Here is a 23,006-nt window from a genome sequence, read left to right as displayed (position 1 = left end):
GTTCTCATCTCTTTTCACGCACACTTTTTTCGCGCCGTAATCATCATGATCTCACACTTGCAAATGAGTACAAATTTGCATGACTGAATTCCTATAAAGGATTAGCATTCCACTCACAATGCCCGTGTTTTAAGTTTATATCAATGTTTCATTAGATGAGTTCAGTGTAATAACTTTTGTTTGAATATCTGATATTTACACACATACAGAACTCTTTTAATGGGCTGATGCCAATACCTTTCTATGTTAGTGTATTTATGGTTACGAAATGTCAGAGTGCTGCTAGAGCTCATTATTTAATATTTTAGATAAACACACTATGCATCGATATTTGAGGTGTAGCGTTCTGACATTGTATGGTCCACCTTGACCCTAAACCTACAGTACAGCCCTGTAGCTGAGTCTGATACTGAATCACACACCTATTGCACTCAGCATTTACATTTTCTGGTAAGTCTCTCGCCCTCTCTCTCTCTCGCTCACACACACACAGAAATGTAAATGTTGATGTTAGAAACCTTTTGTAAATCTATTAAAGGAATACTTTAGAGTTTTCAACCCAAGTTATATCATATGTATTACAGGTTTACCATATCTTTAAAAATAAATAAATAAATAATTTTAGAAATTCTTCCAACAATTTTGACTGAATAAACAAGAGTGTCTGAGCCAGGGAAAATGATCAACTGACATAAAGAGCTCCAAAGTTGGCTAAAATGCCCCATTTCCACGCTTTTATTTCTAGAAACTCAAAGCACTTTACATAGTACGGGGAGGAATCTCTTCAACCACCACCAGTGTGTAGCATCCACTTGGATGATGCAAAGGCAGCCATAATGCACCAGAATGCCCACTACACACTAGTGGAGAAGAGAGTGGTGTAGCTAATTCAGAGATGGGGATTATTAGGAGGCCGTGATAGAGAAAATTCAGTGGGGGAGTTTCTCCAGGACAGTGGAGTTATACCCCGACTCTTTACAAAAAGTGTCCTGGGATTTTTAGTCAGGACCTCGGTTAAACGTCTCATACGAAGGACCGTGCTGTTTTTATAGTATAGTGTCCCAGTCACTTTACTGGGGCATTAGAACCCACACAGACCACAGGGAGAGCACACCCTGCTGGCCTCTCTAATACCACTGCCATCAGTAACCTTAGTTTTCCCTAGGAGGTCTCCCATCCAGGTACTGGCCAGCCTGAACTCTGCTCAGCTTCATGGGAAACCAGGTGAGAACTGCAGAGAGATATGGCTCTGGCCATTTGACAATGAAATTCTCCTCCGTGTTAATGACACATACAGTACAGATGTAGAAGATGGTAGATGGAGACGTTGAATAATGCTAGATTAATCCTTTAAAAGGTTGTTAATGCTGTTAGCGCAGATGTTACTTTTCTTGATGAGGACACAGAGAAAGTCTTACAACAAAACTTTTGTTAGATATGCATCCCCAAGCCTCTTCCATGAGAGCAGTCTTCAGGAATATGTCTCTGTGTCGATGACGTTTGGGTTTTCATTCGCAGTGTGTTTTGAGAAGTTTTGAGCAGCAGAATGGAGACCCAATTTACAGACACGATTCCTTCATCCTGCCTTTTTTTTTTGCACAAAGATTGAAGTGTTTCGTAAAAGATCAACTCTCTCTCTCTCTCTGTCTCACACGAGCAATAAAAAAGGCATTCTTATATCTCTCAGCTTCATTCTGGTATCCATGGTAACCAGGTGGCTCTGTGAAAAGCAGCGTTATCTCTGTGTGGAGAACATCTCTCTCTCTCTCTCTCTCTCTGTCTCTCACACACTCACACACACACACACACACACACACACACACACACACACACACACACTGCTCTTCTGTGTGTCAAGTTTCCACAGTGATGTAACACCGGTAGTCTCCATCCCTTTAACACCAGTCTAATGGTGTGTGAAGTTATATGTTGTAATGAGCATTTCAGCACTGTTCTCTCCGTAGGCTCTATCTAAGGCAAAGCACAAATATTGCATGATGACGATTTAGTCTCTAACATGGTGGTTAGGAGTGGAACTGGGTAATAAAGCAAGCGAGGCACCTCACTTTTCCCGCACATCAAGCATCGTCCTCCAGTAATGAACTGACACTGATCTGATAGCGACACATTTTAGTCTGTGATTATTACTTGCCAGCAGAAATAAGGTGAAGAGGAGGAGTTTGGAGCTGATCATGGCTGGGTAAAAGAGGACAACATTCATGCCAATTCTTCTTCAAAGTCTGTGTTATGTAATAAGGATACAGGAAGCTGTAATTAATCCACTATTCCCCCCCCATCCTTTTTAGCCCTGTAATGATAAAAGTCTGATATGACATTTAAGGGACACAATTTAACAACCACTCCCTAACCCCCCCCCGAGCCTGTGATGTTGGGGGGTTTCCTCACATGAACAGCTTGCTTCAGGTCCTTCCACACCATTTCTATTGGATTAAGGTCAGGACATTGACGTGGCCATTCCAAAACATTAACTTTATTCTTCTTTAACCCTTTCTTTGGTATAACGACTTGTGTGCTTATTGTCATCGTCTTGTTGCATGACACACTTTCTCTTGAGATTCAGATCACAGACAGATGTTCTGACATTTTCCTGTAGAATTCACTGGTAAAATTCATTGTTCCATCAACGATGGCAAGTCGTGCTGGCCCAGATGCAGCAAAACAGGCCCAAACCACGATACTACCACCACCATGTTTCACCGATGGGATAAGGTTCTTATGCTGGAATGCAGTGTTTACCTTTTTCCAAACATAACCCTTCTCATTGAAACCAAAAGTTCTATTTTGGTCTCATCCCTCCACAAAACGTTTTCCAACAGCCTTCTGCCTCGTCCACGTGATCTTTCGCAAACTTCAGACAGGCAGTAAAGTTCTTTTTGGAGAGCAGGGGTTACTCCTTGCCTCCCTGCCATGCACACCATTGTTGTTCAGTGTTCTCCTGATGGTGGACTCATGAACATTAACATTAGCCAATGTGAGAGACGCCTTGAGTTGCTCAGAAGTTACCCTGAGATCCTTTGTGATCTTGTGACTATTATACGTGTTGCTCTTGGAGCGGTCTTTGTCGGTCGATCACTCCTGGGGAGGGAAACAATGGTCTTAAATTTCTTACATTTGTACACAATCTGTCAGACTGTGGATTGCCGGAGTCCAAACTCTTTAAAGATGGTTTTGTAACCTTTTCCTCCCTGATGAGCATCACCAACTTTTTTTTTCTCCCCCTGAGCTCTTTAGAAATCTCTTTTGTTTGTGCCATGATAAACTTCCACAGACATGTGTTGTGAAGATCAGACTCTGATAGATCCAAGGTGCTCACTCACACCTGAATTTCATCCCATTGATGGAAATCACTTCACGCCTCTAATTTCCCCTTCAAATTAAACTGCTAATTCTTGACGTTCACACACTTTTCCCACTCACAGATATGTGATATTGGATCATTTTCCTCAATAAATAAATGACCGAGTATAATATTTCTGTCTCATTTGTTTAATTGGGTTCTCTTCATCTACTTTTAGGACTTGTGCGAAAATCTGATGTCGTTTTAGGTCATATTTATTCAGATATGTAAAAAAAAAATTCTAAAACTTTCAAGCACCACTGTATATGTCGTATCAAATTATGCTGAGGTTTTAAACAGTTCAGTAACTTCATGGCAACACAAATAATGCCTGGCATGCTGTGAAAATAATCCATACCCTTCAGGGTGACGTGTTAACATCCTGAAGTTAATTATTTCCTTTTATCTGGACATCCTAAACCATTTCACATTACATTTTAAGAACCATGAGACAACTTGGTTCCTACTAAGGCTTTCAAAGTAAAAGAAAAAAAGACCTGAAGACTTTCTTGTGGCGGAAAACATACTGACTGCTACAAAGCGCTGACACTGGGGATTCCTTCCATGAATGTTAAATATCTCCTAACAGAAAACTTTACCCAATCAAGAACTATATGCTTTTCTGTGCTAAATGATCATTCAAATAGATTTATCGTTAGACTTTGATTATCTACCTTGTCCGCCATACAAGTTCCTGTAAATTAGCCATCACTACTCGAGCTGCTGTAATGAAAATGAATCCACATCCTCTGACCAATAGATTTGAGAGTTCAACAACACTGGGGTAGAAGTAGCAGTAAAGCCTGCTGAACACCAGTCCTGCATCCCACAAAGTCCCATTCACACTCTTTTTGCACATGTTCATCACATTAACAGAAGTCTCCTTCTCTGAAATAATTCCTCACATGATGAGAATTCCACAAAGGCGGCAATGGCTCACAGCCGGATGAATAATAATAATAAAAAAAAATCACTCTGACATCCTCCATCATGGCTGTACGCTCCCTTTGTGCTGCTTCCCTGAGGATTTCTAGATTAGGGAGAACAAAATGGGAAGATGAAAAGCATCGAGTCATCCTCTTCATCCTCATCTCCTACATTTAATATTCTGTTCTTCTGGCTCAATATAACACATAGCACGCTCATACATTCAGCTTGTGGTGGGCCGGTGGGATGAGATGAGGAGGTTGAAGATGGGTAATGAGAGGAGAATTCAGAGGCGATATTACTACTGAGGTGGCTGTACACCTCTGGAGGAAGTATTCCCCACACACACACACACACACACACACACACTGTTGTAATGGGATGTACAGCTATGCACGCTGCAGCTCTAACAGACACCTCACATGCGCGCAGACACTCTCTAACACACGGATAAGTTTCATTTCTTCCGTATTACCATAACGCTTCCAGAGTGACAGTTATAAATTATATAATATCGTTGCCTTTCATTTCTTGTTACGCACACACACACACACACACACACTTACGAGGAGTGCCGTCACGGTGCTGTATGTAATTAGATAGCGGTTAATCCACTTTCTCTTTGAACGGAGCGAATAAATTTGATTCCGGCTCCCTCACTTAAATTCAGCAGTCGTCACCTATTTAGAGGATTGCTGCATTCAGTGTGTAATGTTCAGAAAGACCGCTGCCTTCCATTCCATCGCCTCACACGTTGATTCTGGGCTGCGGATTGAATTTGTGTCGCACATCTTATGAAGGAAATCACACAAATAGGCTACCTATAAAAACCAGATCACCACTTTCACCAGATCAACAATTACACATTTCCTATCCATTTATGGAAAGACTAGTGAATAGTAGAATCATTTACTATACAAACCCTGACCTTTAATCAGAGAATTTTAGACAAGTATATTCCAAACACTGCAATGGGTTTAAACCATTACCAATACACGTTCATACACACGCACACAATCTATTCCGGATAGATTCGAATTCGTTACAGAAATAGTTTAAGCAGTTATACTCTGTCTCTCCTTGTGTCTGTTATTTCTGTATTGTTGTGTATGAGGATATTCATTCATTCTTCCATTCGAACATTTTTAAATTATGCTCCTAAGATCGGTGTGATGTGCAGGATGAAAACTGATCCCTCATTACCTTAGTTAGCTTACATCAAAGTTCGTTTTGCTGGCTTTGTTTTCAAAATTTGACTATTTGGAAGTTTTTAAAGGAGTCATGATGTTTTTTTATTTTATTATCTTCTTTGAGGTGTATATTAGTAAAATGTTGCTTTTTGTTTTGTTTTTTTGCACAGAAAACATACAAAATGTAGTGATTTTATGATCTTTTTCCCACCCTGTCTCTGACCCTCTGGCTGAAATGATTGTTTTTTGTATCCTTTACCTTTAAGACTTAAAGGACAGTGTAACCACACACTGCTATTATTGGCTAACATTTTAGCTTATCGGTTAATTATCAACGCCCCCTGCTGTAACATATGTGGAACTGTTTTCAGTGACTGAGCACCAGTGGGCGGGGCCAGTGGTGCAATGATGTAAAAGTAGTTGTCGATGTCTTTCTGTAGGATCAGTCATATGCAAATGTGTTTGCCCGTGTGATGTCTCAGATCCCGCCACATCCAAAACAAGTCGTTTTCAGAGCTTGGATAAATGAATGCTCTTTCTGTATTGAGGAGGACGTGTTACGCTATGAAACTTGCATGATGTTTTAATGGTACAGTGACCTCTTTTATGTCAAAAGATCAAGGAAAATTTAATTTCTCATGTCATGACCCCTTTAAGATGTGTGAAATCTCACTGTTGAACATCAGGAGTGTTTTCATAGTTCAAAACCACACGTGTTATTTACATCAATTGTTCTCAAAGTAGGGTCTGAGAAACGAACCAATCGACATATGAACCTGGAATGATTTGCGCAGGTGTTTTGAACTCTAAATTACGCCACCTGGAATTACTTCCCCCAATCTCACATGCTCACTTTCTCAAGGCAAATGGGAAATATTTTGAGTTTAATAATGAGAAATAAAATTTATCAATGTATGAGCTAACGTTAAATTAGTATATACGGTATGCTTAACGTTAGTAAACTATATTTGTTAGGGATGGCACTGAAATATTTTGGCTTAAAATGGTGAGAAATAGCTCTGTGGGCTTTCGGATATTGCACAAGTCTAGAAATCACAACGCAGTATTATTAGAATTAGTATAATTATACTTAATTGATTAGCCATTTTTTATTGGTCACTTGAAGTAAATGGGTTTAATCTACACCTCAGTAACTCAAAAACAATAACCCAATAATTATCAGCTTGTCTACTTAAAATAAAATTTGTTCATTTTCAAGAAATCTCTTCGGTAAATAGCCAAAACATTAATTTCCACATTTGCATAATGAGCCTAATATATGAATAATTATAATAATAGGTTCAATAGTGTTAAGTTTGTAAAATAAATCAGAATGAGTCATTGGCTTTTTTTGTAAAGGGCGTTCCTGGCTGCATAAACATCGAAGAACCCCTGATCTACAGTACATCACACCAGAGCTTCATTTGCATATGATTTGCATACTCTACTGTGATTGGCCCGTCGCTTCTGTCGACGTAGAGCTGTGTGGCTTTCGTGTAGTTTCTAAACATCCGAACAAATTTTTACAGTCTTCTATTTAGTTTTGTCTCAAGTTCCAGTCGGATTGGCTCAAGATTTCTCCCATGTGTAATAAACGCGTGAGAGAATTTTAGCATGGTTTCAAAATAAGATGTGTTGCAAAATATTACAAAATAAGAACAAGAAACAGTAGCATGTTTTTCGGTTTTTAAAGCAGACTTTTGTTGGAAGAAACGTCTGAAAGCATATAATAAAACACGCAGCTTTTATAAAATCTAATTGTTTCCCCCAAACAGGTATTTCTCATTTAGACTTTGCGTTTAGGAGAAGCAGTGAGGAGCTTGTTCTGTTTGGGAAGTTTAGGAAAACTTCCTGGGTGAAGCTTCCTCATGAGTGTGGCTGTGAAGGCACAAAGTGTACAAATCTGTATCAGGAATCCTGTCTTCATTTTTATTTTAAAATAGTAGGTAACCGTTTTTAAAAAAAAAAAAAAAAAAAAAAAAAAAAAAGTAGAACACGTTTCTCTGAGTGGGTCTGTGCTAAGTTTGAGTGCTTCTGTATGTATACCTAATAAGCTCAGTTGAACTGATGAGAAGCAGAGGGCTTATCTTGATCATCACCATGTCTTCTCACACTGTCCAGTTCGTGACCGAGGATTGCGTTACGTAATTATTGCGAGGGATATTCACAAGAAGTGATTGATTTTATTGGGAATGTAGGTCAAAGCATAGTAGCAGAGAAGAGGATAAACTCCGACATCCCACCCTGCAAAAACTCATTTCACGGAGGTAGCTCCACCACCCCTGCAACCCCGTCTCACTCATATACACACTCATTCTGAAGTATATTGTTGGCTGTCTCAATTCTAATAGCTAAATGTGACATTAGTATATGTACTTAATACGTAGTACTATATTACATTCAATTCATTTAAATATTTTTTTAGTCTATTACAAGTCTAAGCAAGTCTACAGGGAATTTGGCGTCATCACGTAGGACATCAATAGAGTAACTCCTTAGCAGCTAGCCAGCTGGTTTAAATAACATTAGCTATGCTAATAAACAAATGTCACCTGTTAAACTTGATATTTTGACCCCTATGAACCAGGGGTTCACTTTAGTGTAGTCTGGGGGTGAAGTGCGGATTTCCGGATTATTGTATATAATATATATATATATGTATATATATTGTATATAGCTTCTGGGAGAGGTTGGATGTCTGGATCGCTTAACATCTGCCCATCATTCTGACAATACAGTTTCCCCCCAAACCTTCAGGAATGGCTCTAACTAACTTCAGTTTCTTTCCTCCTACTAAAGACAAACAAGGGAAGCAACAACAACGCCACAAGATTACAGCCATTAACATGTACACTGAGTAAACTGCACTAGCTCTAAGGCAATATTTCTGCAATTGCTCACTGAGACTTTTAATGTTTTATTCAGTGTTGATCAGGATTTCAGGATTTTCAGACAAAAGCAATCAGACAGCAACACTTGATATTCCTCTCACACCTCACCTGCAAACACAACGGTGTAAACACCTTTCTGTGGCCGTGACTGAGTTTATGGGAGTGTGTGTATACGCACATAGGCGTTTTGGGCTTTCTTACATAGATAAAAGGCCTGCGCATGTTTTGTTGTTTGTGCCAAATCGTATGGCACATGAGCAAATGTCACATGCTGGAGATGTGTTGTTTTTGCAGAATTTAAAAAAAGGCAACAAACAGAAATATTTTTGAATCTGTCAAAATCTTGCTGCTTTCAGCTGAAAACCTGTAAAAGGTTTTTTATTTTTATTTTTTAAATTATTATTATTCATAGGGTTGTATTGATGTTTTCATAGTGCATTTTGTAGGTGATTTCTCTTTGCTTGGCTTAGTTTAGAGGGCCTGAAAAACTGAATCAGGCTTCTGGGGGGGGAATCCCAAACATTGTAGTAATAGCATATAATGATAGTAATGCATTATGAGGACATAATTTAGAAGTATGAGTTATCTGTGTTGTTTTCAGACAATTTATTGGATTTTACAAACACTGTGCAATTCAAGAGCTGATGGATAAAGTTAGTTCCAGAACGATTGGCAGCCTTGGTGGGTTAAAAATGTTTATGGAGGGGAGAGTGTACTTTCTCTAAAGTGGCTTAATTATTTAAATATATATACAGTATCTCACAGGAGTGAGTACACCCCTCACATTTTTGTAAATATTTGATTATATCTTTTCATGTGACAACACTGAAGAAATAACACTTTGCTACAATGTAAAGTAGTGAGTGTACAGCTTGTGTAACAGTCTAAATTTGCTGTCAGTATGTCACAGTACATGTTGGCATTCATGGTTCCCCCCACCCCTTCAACCTCTGCAGCAATGCTGGCAGCACTCATACGTCTATTCATTGAGGGAACCATGAATGCCAAGATGTACTGTGACATACTGAAGCAGAGCATGATCAGTATGCAGTATTCCAGCATGATAACGACCCCAAACACACCTCCAAGACAACCACTGCCTTGCTAAAGAAGCTGAGGGTGAAGGTGATGGACTGGCCAAGCATGTCTCCAGACCTAAACCCTATTGAGCATCTGTGGGGCATTCTCAAACGGAAGGTGGAGGAGCACAAGGTCTCTAACATCCACCAGCTCCGTGATGTCGTTATGGAGGAGTGGAAGAGGACTCCAGTGGTAACCTGTGAAGCTCTGGTGAACTCCATGCCCAAGAGGGTTAAGGCAGTGCTGGAAAATAATGGTGGCCACACAAAATATTGACACTTTGGGCCCAATTTGGACATTTTCACTTAGGGGTGTACTCACTTTTGTTGCCAGTGGTTTAGACATTAATGGCTGTGTGTTAAGTTTTTTTGAGGGGACAGCAAATTGACACCGTTACACAAGCTGTACACTCACTACTTTACATTGTAGCAAAGTGTTATTTCTTCAGTGTTGTCACATGAAAAGATATAATCAAATATTTACAAAAATTTGAAGGGTGTACTCACTTTTGTGAGATACTGTGTGTGTGTTATATATATATATATATATATATATATATATATATATATATATATATATATATATATATATATATATATATATATATATATATATTTTTTTAAGATAAAAAAATATCCAAAAATGTATTTCTTTGATCAAGGCTTTGTGCCTTAGCGAAACGGACATAAAGCCAATAGATTCAGTTTGGTCTAAATACCAGCTGTCAAAATCTGTGATGCACACTGTAGAGATGGCAGCAAGCAAAATATGCATATAAGTAAAAAAGAAAAAGATAATTGGAAGTTTAGCCAACAGAACTAACCAATCATAATAATAGTCAGTGATTATTTCAGCACCAGTGTAGGCGGACAGCGATCAGTCAAATGACTGACATGTAACTGAGGTGATGAGACCGAGACTGCTGTTGATGATGCTGATAGATAGTTAGTCCATTAGTCCATAAAGATATATTGTATTGGCTAAGATTGGGCAAGGTTAAGGTCGTTCCAACTGCTATAATATAGCCCACTAGGTCATTAAGGACTCTTAATATAGTTCATTAATAATGTTACTATTTCTATCATTATTAAACATGGAATGACTGCTAGTTGGACTAGTCTAGGCTAATAATAAGGCGGTATAACTATAATTAAACGTGGTATAAGTTGTGTTTGAGATAAATGCAAAATAGAAATACTTTTGAGTTTTAAAAACTTGCTTACATACATAATAGAAAACGTTCTGCACGTCCTCTACAGTATGTGTACACCTCCAGGCCAAAATGAGATTTCACCTGACGAGTCGGCAAAACCTTTCCCCCTGCTGTGTTCTACTCACAGACAAAACACTCCTAAGACCCAAGCACTCTAAACCAACCCAGAATTGTCCTGCTCGGCACCACGGGCTACAGACATCATTATCTTCTACAGGTATTTTCAAAAACAGTCATCTCACTGCTCAGAACTTACTCTTAGGTCTCTCTCACACATAAAAAAGTGTAAACCGCAGCACTTCTCTGGTAAAGGAGGGAGAGAAGCCAACCTGTAAATAATGCATGCGCTGTTCCGGCATGTGTCGCAGTTGGCTGTGTCCTGCCCGGTCCGATAGGAGAGACTGGAGGAGATAAAGAGAGAGGACGGGTCATTAGGAAGTCCGGATTAGTCAGTCCACCCTCCAAAACCTACATGTCATCTGCTTTGTCCTTCCTTAGTATCAGCGCAAGGTTAACACACACACACACACACACACACACACACACTCACACACACACGGATGTTGCATGTTAGCATTCTGTACACATGCTTCTTGCAGAGGTTCTGCAGGACTGTATGTGTCCTCATAGGTTAGAACAACTGTAGTAACTCACATTAGTAACACACTTTAACCCTCGCTCATGCAGCCTTAATGGAGCAGCTTCACGTCAGTATTTAAATAAGCATCCCGGCATGCGTATGCTCAACTATGTATTGAGGAAAAACCGTGAATGAAAATGCATTTACACACATCATACATACATACATACTGCAGTTATGCACTCAAGAACGTAATCAAGCAGCCTATTGTAATTAACATTTATACCACAGTGCTGTTAAATTCTCTAATCTGATTGGTCGGAAGGCGGTGATTTAATCTTCTCTAATAGCAGCTCTGACAGAAACTCCAGCTGTATTTCAGATTATAGGGTTGGATCAGTGAACTCATTGTTTTAAAATTGTTGTTTCTATAGTAACAGCTCATTCACTGGGGCCTTTATGGCAATGTTTTATGAAATCTAAGTCTAATAATAAGCATTAATAATATATATTTTTGTCTTAAAGAAAATTGTGTACTTATTGATATGGTGGCATTTTCTGTTAGGAAACTTAACATTTATGGAAGGAGTCTCCGGTGTCAGCACTTTTTAACTGTCAACTTTACACCACAGAAAAGTTTCTTGGAAACGTGACAAGCTGCTTTATTTAAATTATTAACGTCAAGGTAGAGTTTGGAAGAAAAAAAAAAGAGAGAGATTGTGAAGGAACAACTGTTTCTTCCGCTATAGTGTAAGTGATATCAGAAACGAACTTGTCTCCCACCTTAAATGTACTAGAAGTATGAAGTGTTGTTCAGTAATAAAGGAAAAACTGTAGTTGTTGGCAAATCACTGGTGTAAGAGGAATAAAACACTTCCAGACATGCTGATATTGGAAAATGATCCTCTCCTGGGTGGTAACATTAACTCTGTTTTGTGTCAGGCCACATCACACCACCCCATCACTGATTCATTTCTTATAAAAGCGTGTCCCCTAACGTGTTATTCCTTACTTATTATGCTGACGACTGCTGAGTCGGCACTGTTATCCCGAGTGACTAAATAGCTGACCTTTCTACTGATGCTGGACTACTACTAATTATCTTCACTTGTAAGAGATGGATTGCATTTAGAGAAAGGGGGGATTAGTTAGGCGCTAACAAGTCATCGAGCCTTCTCAGCTCATTAGTGTTCGGTTTCTAGGGTAAAGTGGTGGTGTTGGAATGTGAAGTGTAAACTGTAGGATGCAAAATTTTCTTGTCACTGGGGTGGTAGCGTTTATCTTTTGTACCTTTAACATAGCAACGGATGATGTAATTTTTTAAAATAAATAAATAAATATAAAAATAAGAGATTTTTGGTGTAAATAAACTGTAGTCACCTTTTAGAGTAATCCTAGGTACCAATGGCATACCACCCCAATGACCAGGAAAGGTACATTTTAATATTTTTTTTTTTCTTTTTCCATTTTGGATTAACAGCAGTATTTAACTAAGCATTTAATTTAATGGCGCATGTGTGTACCCACCTCTCAACCCTGCACTGATCAACCACACTAATCACTGATTAATGCCTAATCACCTAAATTTGTTTGCAAAGTGAGTGTATAAAGATCAGAAAACTGCTCCTCTGTCTAACCGACCATTTCTTTTGCTCTCAATTTGATTATTTTGGGAAAATGTGGTTGCATTTCTTTATAGATATTGAATTCATGGTTGAATTTGTTGTTATTTACAAAAAACATTATTCATACATCACCAAATGTAATGTATTCATGCATCAAAATTGTACATCAGCATAACACTTGGTCATGTCAAACTACATCACGCTAGGACCAGTTAGTGCCAGTCCTGTGAAAATCGTTTCAGTTGCTCAGCTTATGTGTATAAGCTATAGCTGTGAGACACGGTGACCTGTTGACCTTCAAACAGAATGCAGTGAAGAGCCTGACCTTGTGTTTACAGCAGTCTGATTTGATTTTGCTGGCAAGACATCCACTCTCTTCTATCCTGTCTCTTCGTTCCTCCCTCAGTCTCCCTAAATCAGCCTCGCTAAGTGACAGTAATATCATCCAGCTTGCTTTATCTGGGTGTCAGACTCACGCCAACTTCTCCATTAACAACTTACCCCACCTGCACCACCTCTCTGCATCCTGCCAACACTGCTCAGAGTTTCAAACTCGAGCGCAGAAGGAAAGCGGCAGCCATGTTGGCTCTGGACTGTGAGTGATGCAGTGTTTGCTGACGCATGGGGTTTTTTTTCTTCCGAGGCCGGTTTGCAGTGGCTAATGGGGACAGTGATGTATAGCGTTGCCAGAGGAGCCCAGGGGAGGGCCACAGTGCCAGTCTGGCACATGGAGAGAGGAGAAAGAGAGTGCTAATTGTACTGACAGGATGACAAGACTTTGCACAGGATGTTTTTGGAGTGTGTTATCTTCATCCTGCAACATGTAGGCACATGAAGGAACACCTATAGGCTCATCCATCTGTGCTTCCAGCAGAGAATCTCATTTGCACTTCTGTAGGAGAACAGCAATGTGTAGTTTATCAATCCCCAGATTCAATTATCCTGATTCAGCTAATTATCAAGCCCTTCATAAGTTTAAAAACACCCAAAACTGTATACGGTACCATAACGACGACGAACTGTGTGTCGATATGTGAAATTCTGGAGGGGACGTCGGACGGCGTGGCACGGGGACGTAATGACGTGTACCGTTACTCGATCTATGTTCTAGAACATGTAAAACGGGAACATGAAAGGAGTATTCTAAAAGCGACTCATGTAAACGCCTTAATCACAACATTGTCTTATTCAGAATAAGGTCAGTAATTAGATTACTGCTGTCCATGTAAACGCAGTCAGTATCAACTTGTGGTTTTACTTGTTTCCTCTTAGACTGTTTGGTGAAGTCTACACCACTAGCCAGGTCAAATTGTCTTTTGGGTTACATAAAGAAATAGTGTTTAATCACTCCCTTGGTCGTCTGCCAATGTAGAAGTGTCCACTTTAATCCCTGCAGAATTAAAACACGTGCTTGTGTGTGTCCGTCCATGTGGGTGGCCCTTGCTACCTGGCTTTACACTCACGTAACCTGACAAACTCTCAAATGATAGATGCTATCTTTTAATAGCACCTCTCTCCTCTAAAGTATGTGCAAGCAGCCCTTGAAAAGAGCTAATTTCTCTCTTAAGACCCTACCATTCTGTAGGTCTTGTCTGTGACCACTTAATTGCTATGTCATGCCCAGTTGGCAAGCTGCATGCTAAATATGCCATGGCATATTTTACTCGTGTCACTGAGGGCAAATCAGGCATTTCACCCACCAACTGCTCAATCTTCTGATTGTAGCGATAAGGAGATTAGGCCATTATACATGCAAATAAGCATGATTTCAGCTTAGGAGGATCGAGGAGACCGACAGAGAGCAAGCTATTTATTTATTTTTGTATAAGTGAGAGGCTGATTAATATGCCACTGGTGTATTTTAAAGTGCAATTTTAATGCCCAATTTGCTGAGGTGAATTGCAATGACATTTTTATTCTTTCAATGGAAGATTAGTTTGCTGCTCTACACTGCCGGTCAAAAGTTTGGAGACGCTCGACTGAAATGTTTCGCACGATCTTAAAAACCTTTTGATCTGAAGGCGTATGATTAAATGTTTGAAATCGGTGTCGTAGATAAAGATATACTCGTACCAACATATTCGGTTCTTTCATTAAAAAAAAACTAACATTTTTTTTACAAAATAATATTTTTTATTAAACGGACGACTCGGATCGAAACATTGCGAAAAGCAGCCGATAAGAGTCCAGCGTAGGTGGGAACTCCTTTAATACTGTTTAAAAAGCATCTCAGGGAAATTCCTCAAGAAATCCGGTGAGGAAACGCCAAGAATACATTTCTGGAAATTCTAGGCGAAAAGGGCGATGCGAAAATATTAAATTATTTAGATTTTTTGGGGTGATTTTTCATCACAACATAATTCCCATAGTTCCATTTGTGTTAATCCAGAGTTTTGATGACTTTATTATTATTATTCTAAAATGTGGAGAAAATTAAATAAAAATAAGGAACGAGTGTGTCTAAACTTTTGACCGGTAGTGTATTTCCTGCATTAGCATCTACTGTTCGGCTTATTTCAGTCTCACCATCAGGTTTCCCTGCCTTTCCCCTGCCTATCACTGGGAACGGTGTGACTGACTTTTGAAAGAAAAGTCTACAACTTTTTTGGCGTTGGCTTGGACCTGAACAGAGTCCTGGTAACTCAATTGCACAGACTGATTGATTGTGAGTTTACAATCTTGATTGTTATGAACCTGTAGCCTGGGGGTGACGAGTAATACTGTTATCACACACGGGCCCATGAGCAGCCTGGGAGGAATGACGTGAAATTTCTACAGCAATACAATTGCTAATAAAAATAAAGACTGTTAAATGATCTTCCCTGAAGTACTTTGCTGTATAATGACTTTTTTTTTTTATGTCTTACCCTTCTCGGAGAGCCTCTCCTTTTTCCAGCTCCTGAATGACTCCCAGCAGTACTTTGATGGTTTCCTGACTGGAGCTGATCATGTTCTCCATGGCTTGCAACTGTGCTTTTACATCCTTATCCTGATTCACAGGCACTATCTGCTTACAGGCCTCGCTATTCACCTGTAGATTCCCTGTGCCTGGTACTGTTCCTGTCCCAGCCTCACATGTGGGTGGTAGAGCGACGGCAGGTGCAGCAGCAACCGGTGCCGCTGCTGCTTCCTCCATTGCCTGTATGGGCCGAGCAGAGATCATTCCAGCATGACACTGCACTTGTGTGGTGCAGCCAGTCCTCGGCAGTGTCTGTGATTGCAGGCCATTTAGCTGCAGAACCTTTTTGCGCTTGCTACGTGCTGTCGGGCTCTCCAGACACTCCACCTGCGTTAAGGAGTTCCAGGCTACGGGGCTCGTCACTTTGGAGCTAGAGTTTGGCAGTGTACTGCCATCTCTGTCCTCGGAATTTATTACTTGCCATTTTCCTGAGCGGTCCAATGACTCCGAGTCCCTTTGGAAGCTCTTTCGATGTTTGCTCTTCACCGTACAGATCTGGTAATTTGATTGGTTCTCTGAGGGACAGGGCAGCAGTGTCCTTTCTGTACGCTCTGCAGCATGTGAGTGGTGCTCTATGGTGGCTATGCACTCATTAGTGTGCATCAAAGCTTTGGTCTTTTGTACAGTGTGAGACGATGTTTCTTCCTTCCCCCCTTCAGCTGCTTTGGCCCTCTTAACATCAACAACATATCCATTATCCTGGTCCTTATAGGTCTCTGCTGTGGCTGCATGTTTCACACTTTGACCCTTTTTCCTCTCCAGTGGGAAAGTCTGGTAGCGCTTCCTCAGGTCCGGAGAGGTCTGCACTCCAGTGCTTTTTGTTACGTTGGGTATGGATCTTCGGGCTGGAACGGTCATGTACTTACGGTATGGCACTTTGTACGTGGCAGGCTTTGCTCCCCGTGCCGCAGCTGCCTGCTCACTCTGGGCCTCACAGATGTCCTTGAAGCGTACCTGCAAGGCTTTGTTGCGCTTGCGCACCTGCCGACTCGCATCTGGCGGTCCTTTCACCTCCAGGGCCATAGAGGGTGCCGCCTCAGAGTCCGATTCAGAGTTGGTGAGCATGCATTTACCAACCTCTTTGCTCACCATGGTTCCTGACAAAGAAAAACACAGAGAACAGAAATTAAAATTGGGCGGAGTTGATTCTTTCAGTTAGCCTCTCAGTCCTGTCTACTTGAGCCTACCTCAGTCTATCTCAGCCTCCATTTTTATTCCACTCATCTTGCCTGCGTTAATATCAAGGACGGCATTCTCAGAAGTGTTGTCTTAGCCTGTGACTTGATTCTCATGGATGTTTTATGGGATCTCGTAATCCTTCTCCCCAATTGAAGCCCTCACATATTTACAGAATAATGAGATGTCCTGCTGCCACCGAACCACTCTTGCATGAGAGAGACGAGTTGCTCGGTGATCAAGCAATTTCACCATGACCTATTTTTCCTGTGCTAATCTCGTTCGGATTAAATCAGTTAAATATTTATTTTTATGACCGACAACGTAAATAAATAGAAATAAAGGGATATTTGAATGCTCAGGATTGCACAAAGGTTGGAGCAGCTACTAATTTACACTTATTCTCTTGAAAACAAGTTATTTGTTTTATTGTGTCATGGACAGAGATTATGTCCATTAACATTTACTCACTCATTCACTGAAGGCTGGGAGGAAGGGATAGAAGGTGAGATGGATGTGGGAAACAGGTAAAGACAAGGCCTTTGTGCCTTCAGCCATCCTGTTTTATGAAATCAGTGTCATCCACTGATACCATTAACAGCTTGTAGCTCGAAGCCCCGACAGGCAGGAGCCACACGCACACACACACACAAAAACAAACAATGAGCTCTCCTTGGTACAAAAATAAACTGGTTAGAGTACCTGAATTGTACTTGTAGAAGCAAAATAAACCAAGATTAATATTTGACATGAAGTTTTTGCAACAATTTTTAATCTCTTTCAACCTTTTTAATTTCTTGTCCTCCTCATTCCAGCAAATTCATTTTAAAAGCATGCAGCGCTTGTTAATGAGCTAGAGTTCAGCCAGGTGTGTAAGAGCAGGGAGCTCAGTAAAATATGCAGAACAGGGGTACTTCAGGGCCATGATTGTAAAACACTACTCTTGAACAAGTGGCATATGTTTGTGCAAGTAGGGAAAGTGCTTTGCTAGAGTGGTCATTGTTACGCAAGTGGTTGTTGCCTTTTCCATTAATGCAAGAACACCAAGGCTTCAAGCAGCAGCTGAAAATGCTGCCTGGCTTGGCTTAATTATTTATTTAGTATCATTGCTGAAATTATTATGGCGCAGAATGGAATTCGAATATGGTCTGGTAAGTGGAGTCTTTGGATTGATCTTGTCTGGCTCTGTGGGTGGGAATGATGCCTAGATGTTCCTACTGTTGTCATATTGATTTCCTGCATTTTAGATGTTGTTTATTGTAACCAACAGTACTTAGTTTGCTTTCTACCATATTGAGAGGCAGCTGGACAAGTTACAATGGCGACCATGAAAGTGACTATCAAGCCCAACATGGAAGAAGTGCTTTATAGAAAATTGTTTCTTTTGTTTGATTAGCCATTTCATTATCTAGCTTTATTTTGGCTTCAACAGCATAACTCATGAAAGCGTGCACGGTTAAAACCTTTTCTAATGTAGGCAATGATATGACAGAAATATGAAGTGGGGCCAAAGGGAAAAGTCTGTAAAAGTATGGTGAAATAAAAAAGCGATATGGATGTTATCAATACATTTAAAAAAAAAAAAATAAATCTCTGTAACGTTGTTGCAGCATATTATTAGAAAACAAAACATATCAGTGTTTTTGTGCTTTTTTTTTTTTTTTTTTTTAAATAAATAGTCCTTTAGACAATTCCAAGACCAGGTCTAACCGAGTCTAAATGGGGTCGAGACCAAGTCGAGTTCGAGTCCACCTGAATGCGGGAGTGAGTGAGGGTCGAGACTGAAAAACCCCAAACCCTTTTTGGGCCAGACCTTTAGATCAGTGGTCACCAACCCTGTTCCTGAAGACTTTGGCTGTTTCACAACTCTAACAATGCAAAGAACAAACTTGGGTTCTCGTGTAGACCGGTCTTGCTAGGCTACCTTGAAAGAACGAACTCGGAAGGACAGGAGGACATAGAACCCCTCTATGCGAGAATTGAGATGTGCTGTGAGCTTCCTGTTGTGCAATGGACCGTCCCAGCACATTTCTAGTAGTTGTACAGTGTCCTCATCTCTTCAGTGCTCACTAAGTAATATGTTCCAGCTGGTTAACAGTTTTATTGTTAACTGGCTCATGTTAACTAAAAATTGAGCTAACGAGTTTTGATACTCAGAATGGAGGCTAGCGTAGTTTAATTACAATAATTCTGAGGGATACATTTTCTGAGGGGCTTTAATACAACCTCATATATCAATCTATATCATATATCAGAATCATTCTTTTTAGATGCATATTTTGATTTTTTTAGATTATTGTAACTAAAAAAATGTTAAAACTGCAGGTATGGGTCAGGCTTCCATCATCATCTAATGTTTTTCCGCAATGACTTCTGGGACCTTAAGCGGGTTCGGTGCGCTCAGGTCTGCATCCGTTGCATCCTAACTATCGAGAACACATCCGGGTAATTTCATGCATCCCTCGCGCTTGGGTTCTTGAGTATTGAAATCGGACTTCGGCAGTGGATGATGTGAAACAAGTACACAAGATCGCATAAGAACACATTGAGAAACAGCCATTAGCTCCAAATATAATCCTGCCCACCTCCCCATCTAATCAATGCAAGTTCTTGATTAAGTGAAACAGGGTTGTTTTAAGATGAACTAGTTCGCTTCATTTGTGCATTGTGCCAATTATTACTCTGTGTTCTTGTCAGACTTTGAGCACACAAAAAGAAAAGACAGCACAAACATTTTTTTTAAACTCTTGGTTGAGACAACCACATGCCATAGGTGATCCAAGACATAGACAAGTTAGAGACAAGTCAATGCAGAAATGTCTTGAGACCAGATTGAGTTCAAGATCTTGCTTTTTCTTTCAAATAAAATAACAATGTGATGCTCGTATCCATTGGTTCTGTTTGTATCATTACACTCTGCAATGAACAGCAATGTTAGCTCCACTATGAGTACCATCAGTTCCTCTTGGTACTGTTTTTGATCAGGTACCAAAACACCTACCCTTGCAACCTTGATCCCTGGTTTGGTAACGAATAGAAAAAGCACAGTTTGTGTTTTGTTGTGAAAAGTTTTGGTGGCTCTCTGCTACCAAAAAAAAAGGTGGTGTGTTTTTTTTTTTTCTTTCTTTTCCCTGTCTATGGTTCTTTCTCAGCTCAGACCCCTGCTTTAGGCAAAGTACAAAAAAAAGAACATTTCTGTTTATCTATCTGACTGTAGTAAATGCATCCCCCTGCCTTGTTCTTTCCTAACACACTCAACATGATGCTAAATCCATCGCTCATTGAGTCAAAGACTCATACCACATGCATTTTCTCTCCTGCATCCCCCTCTGTTCATCTATCCTTTACTGCCAGTTAAGTGAACTGGCTTATATCTGATCTAAGCATCTCAGCACACTCTCTGACACACTTCCTGCTGCTGTCTCATGCTCTCGCTCTCCTATTGTGCATTCAAATCATGCTTTCTCGCCATAAATTGTTCCTTTCCAAAGCGTAAAGATCACGTGCTACCCTTCTTTAAATGGAAACAATAGTCAGCTTCTACAGTAGATTGAATCTCCTTGATGATTAATGTTGGAGAGCTCCCATTTTATTGCTCATGCCTCTTTTTTTATATCCTGTCTCTCTCTCCGCAAGACTTCACGGGGCCTGTTTATAGATCTTAGTGGTGGCAAAGAGCCAGTGGAGTGGACTCTAAATGAGATGGGCTTCTTCCTTTGCATGGTGATGTAAGACGAGACTCTTAACCTGGCTCCTTACCCAGCATGATCTTTGCTGGAAGATAGCCTAGCCAAGGCTAAAAAAATAGGTAAAATATTTCCATAGAATCTTGGTGACACATATTATTAAAGTTGAAGTGTTATTGACTGGGGTTTATTTATTTATTTATTTAAATTAATGTATATATTTCTAGAACGCTGTCAAAGCACCTTTTCCCAAGCCACCGCGTACATGTTTACTGCATAACATATAAAACAGGATTTGGCCAGTGAAATGATCAGGTTGTGCGGAGTCCTCAAACTCCTAAGGTATGACACACATCTGTTGCAGAAAAGCCCTCGTTCCAAAATCCTTTCCTATCCTAATCCTTATTTTCATTGAGCAAGTCATCCTGCAATGCTGCTTCTGAAAAATAGACGTTTGGTATGAGTTCTGGACATTGCTGCAGCAGCAGCACTAATCCGGCTTTAGCTCTGGCCTTGGCTGTGTTTATCTATTTCAATCTGGTGGTTCTGTTCTTTAACGCTGATTAGTGCGGCTTTCAAGACTGCCATGCAGGGCAATAATGTGAATTTTTATTTATTTATTTATTTATTTCTGGAGAAGTGATGGATGAGCGGATGGCTTTGATCTTTGTTTGGTAGCTTGTATGTTTGTGCAATATTAAAGCTAGAATAGGAAAGTAGGTTTTAAATTATTTACACAATACTGTAGGGAGGGGTGTGTGTGTGTGGGTGTTGGACCGAGTAATAGTAATTGCACTGGTCATCAGTGGAGCGCACTCTGAGGCATTAGCGTGTCAGTTAATCGCTCTCTAATGCTAGAGGATGCCTGGGTCCTTCTTAAAAGTGTGCTTTAGCTTCTTGGGTCTTCACTGATTACATTACAGACATTACAGACCGGACACTTGAGAAGAATTCTGCACGTTATTTGCAGCTGACGATTTGTTCTTTCTCTTTCCTTCCATTAAAGGTAATCTGTCGATGCTCTGACGATTCTTTCGTGTGGCGAACAGAGATCGGAGACGTTTTCTCTCGGGGTGACCCCTATAGACCCCATCACACCAGAGCATCATGCTTGATTAGTGATGCTTCCACAAACACATTGTGTGTCATATTTGGTGCATGGATTAGGCTTTGCCTGGTTGGGAGCTGGATGCTGGGGAATATGAGGGGAAGGATAATTGTGTGTGGGTGGGTGGGCGGGTGTGTGGTGTGGGTTAGACTTTGCATGCTCTGCCTGAGATTCAGTGCGGAATGTTAAAGCATGTCACATGGCCAGGGGCAATATGCAATGGCGTCTCATTTGAGTCATTGTGGAATAGAAATGAAACACACCAGGGAGCTGCATGTGCTCTTTCAGCACGCGCTTGTCCACATGCGCACACGCACATACACACACACACACACACACTTGTATAAGGTGGGAAATATTATTTCTGCTGAAATATCCTGCTGGGATATTTCTTAGGGTTTTAATAGCACATTTTCATAATAAATCAGTCGGGAAAAAAAGGTCATAACGGATCAGTTAGGGTGTTATCAAATGTCTTCTTGCTTAACCAGTCACCATCTGTCTAAGTCAGGAGGGCATGGTATGCGGTCTCTCTCTCTCTCTCTCTCTCTCTCTCTCTCTCTCTCTCTCTCTCTCTCTCTCTGTCTCTCTCTCTCCATGCAAAGGAGATGTGATTAGTAACGGGGATGAGGCTCGACCACTCTTTTTTTTTTCCTCCGTGTTTCCCCATCACTGTTTATCTGAGTAGGCCTTATTGTTACACTCTCCTGGTCTCCCACTCTCTCCGATTCTCAGCTGTGTGAAAGTGAAATGAAATGTGTAGCAGGAGCAGCCCCCTGCAGCGCGCCTACTCCAAAATGCAGCCATTTCATCCCCCTTAACGAGAGTGAAGCACAGATGAGCAGAGATAATGAGTGAGGAGATGATGATGATGATAAGTGAGACGTGCACTAATGAAAGACAGAGCGTGGATTGACAGAATGAAGGGTAGAAAGAGAGACGCATGGTGGTCTTTCATGATGGACCAGGTGTGGTGGTTGTGGAGGAGAGTAGTCTAATGATCCAGGACCTCATTGCATAAGATGAAACAGGAAGCACTGCACTGTTCCACTTCAGAATAAGCTGTTTACTTTTCCACACGTTGATGAAGCTAACCGAGATCTTCAGTATCACGTGTAAATCCGATATAAAGCCTTTACGTGATGAGTGGAGGTGATGGGAGAGGTAATGCCTATGGATTTGGTTTAAGTTGTCACTTAGCAGAAAAGAGGCT

General features: G+C 40.5%; 2 protein-coding genes across 4 annotated transcripts in view; one reads left to right on the top strand and one right to left on the bottom strand.

Annotated features, from left to right (window-relative positions):
- The window catches only part of dock1 (dedicator of cytokinesis 1), a 284,293-nt gene that overhangs the window by 147,651 nt on the left and 113,636 nt on the right, over window positions 1-23,006 (top strand). The window lies entirely within an intron of this gene.
- Window positions 1-23,006, bottom strand: part of insyn2a (inhibitory synaptic factor 2A) — a 41,803-nt gene that overhangs the window by 12,902 nt on the left and 5,895 nt on the right. The window contains exons 2-3 of one of the 2 annotated variants that reach the window (XM_047159206.2): window positions 15,732-16,920; window positions 10,989-11,060 (exon numbers count right to left, since the gene is read on the bottom strand). In XM_047159206.2, coding sequence (XP_047015162.1) covers window positions 10,989-11,060; window positions 15,732-16,915 — 1,256 coding nt within the window. In that variant the 5' untranslated portion in view covers window positions 16,916-16,920. Of the gene's footprint in view, window positions 1-10,988; window positions 11,061-15,731; window positions 18,653-23,006 lie in introns of those variants that run through there. The other variant, XM_017483521.3, reaches the window with a different exon arrangement.

This window comes from Ictalurus punctatus, chromosome 13 (genome assembly GCF_001660625.3).
Source record: "Ictalurus punctatus breed USDA103 chromosome 13, Coco_2.0, whole genome shotgun sequence".
NCBI classification, from domain to species: Eukaryota; Metazoa; Chordata; class Actinopteri; order Siluriformes; family Ictaluridae; genus Ictalurus; species Ictalurus punctatus.
This window is presented reverse-complemented; position numbering and strand designations above follow the sequence as displayed.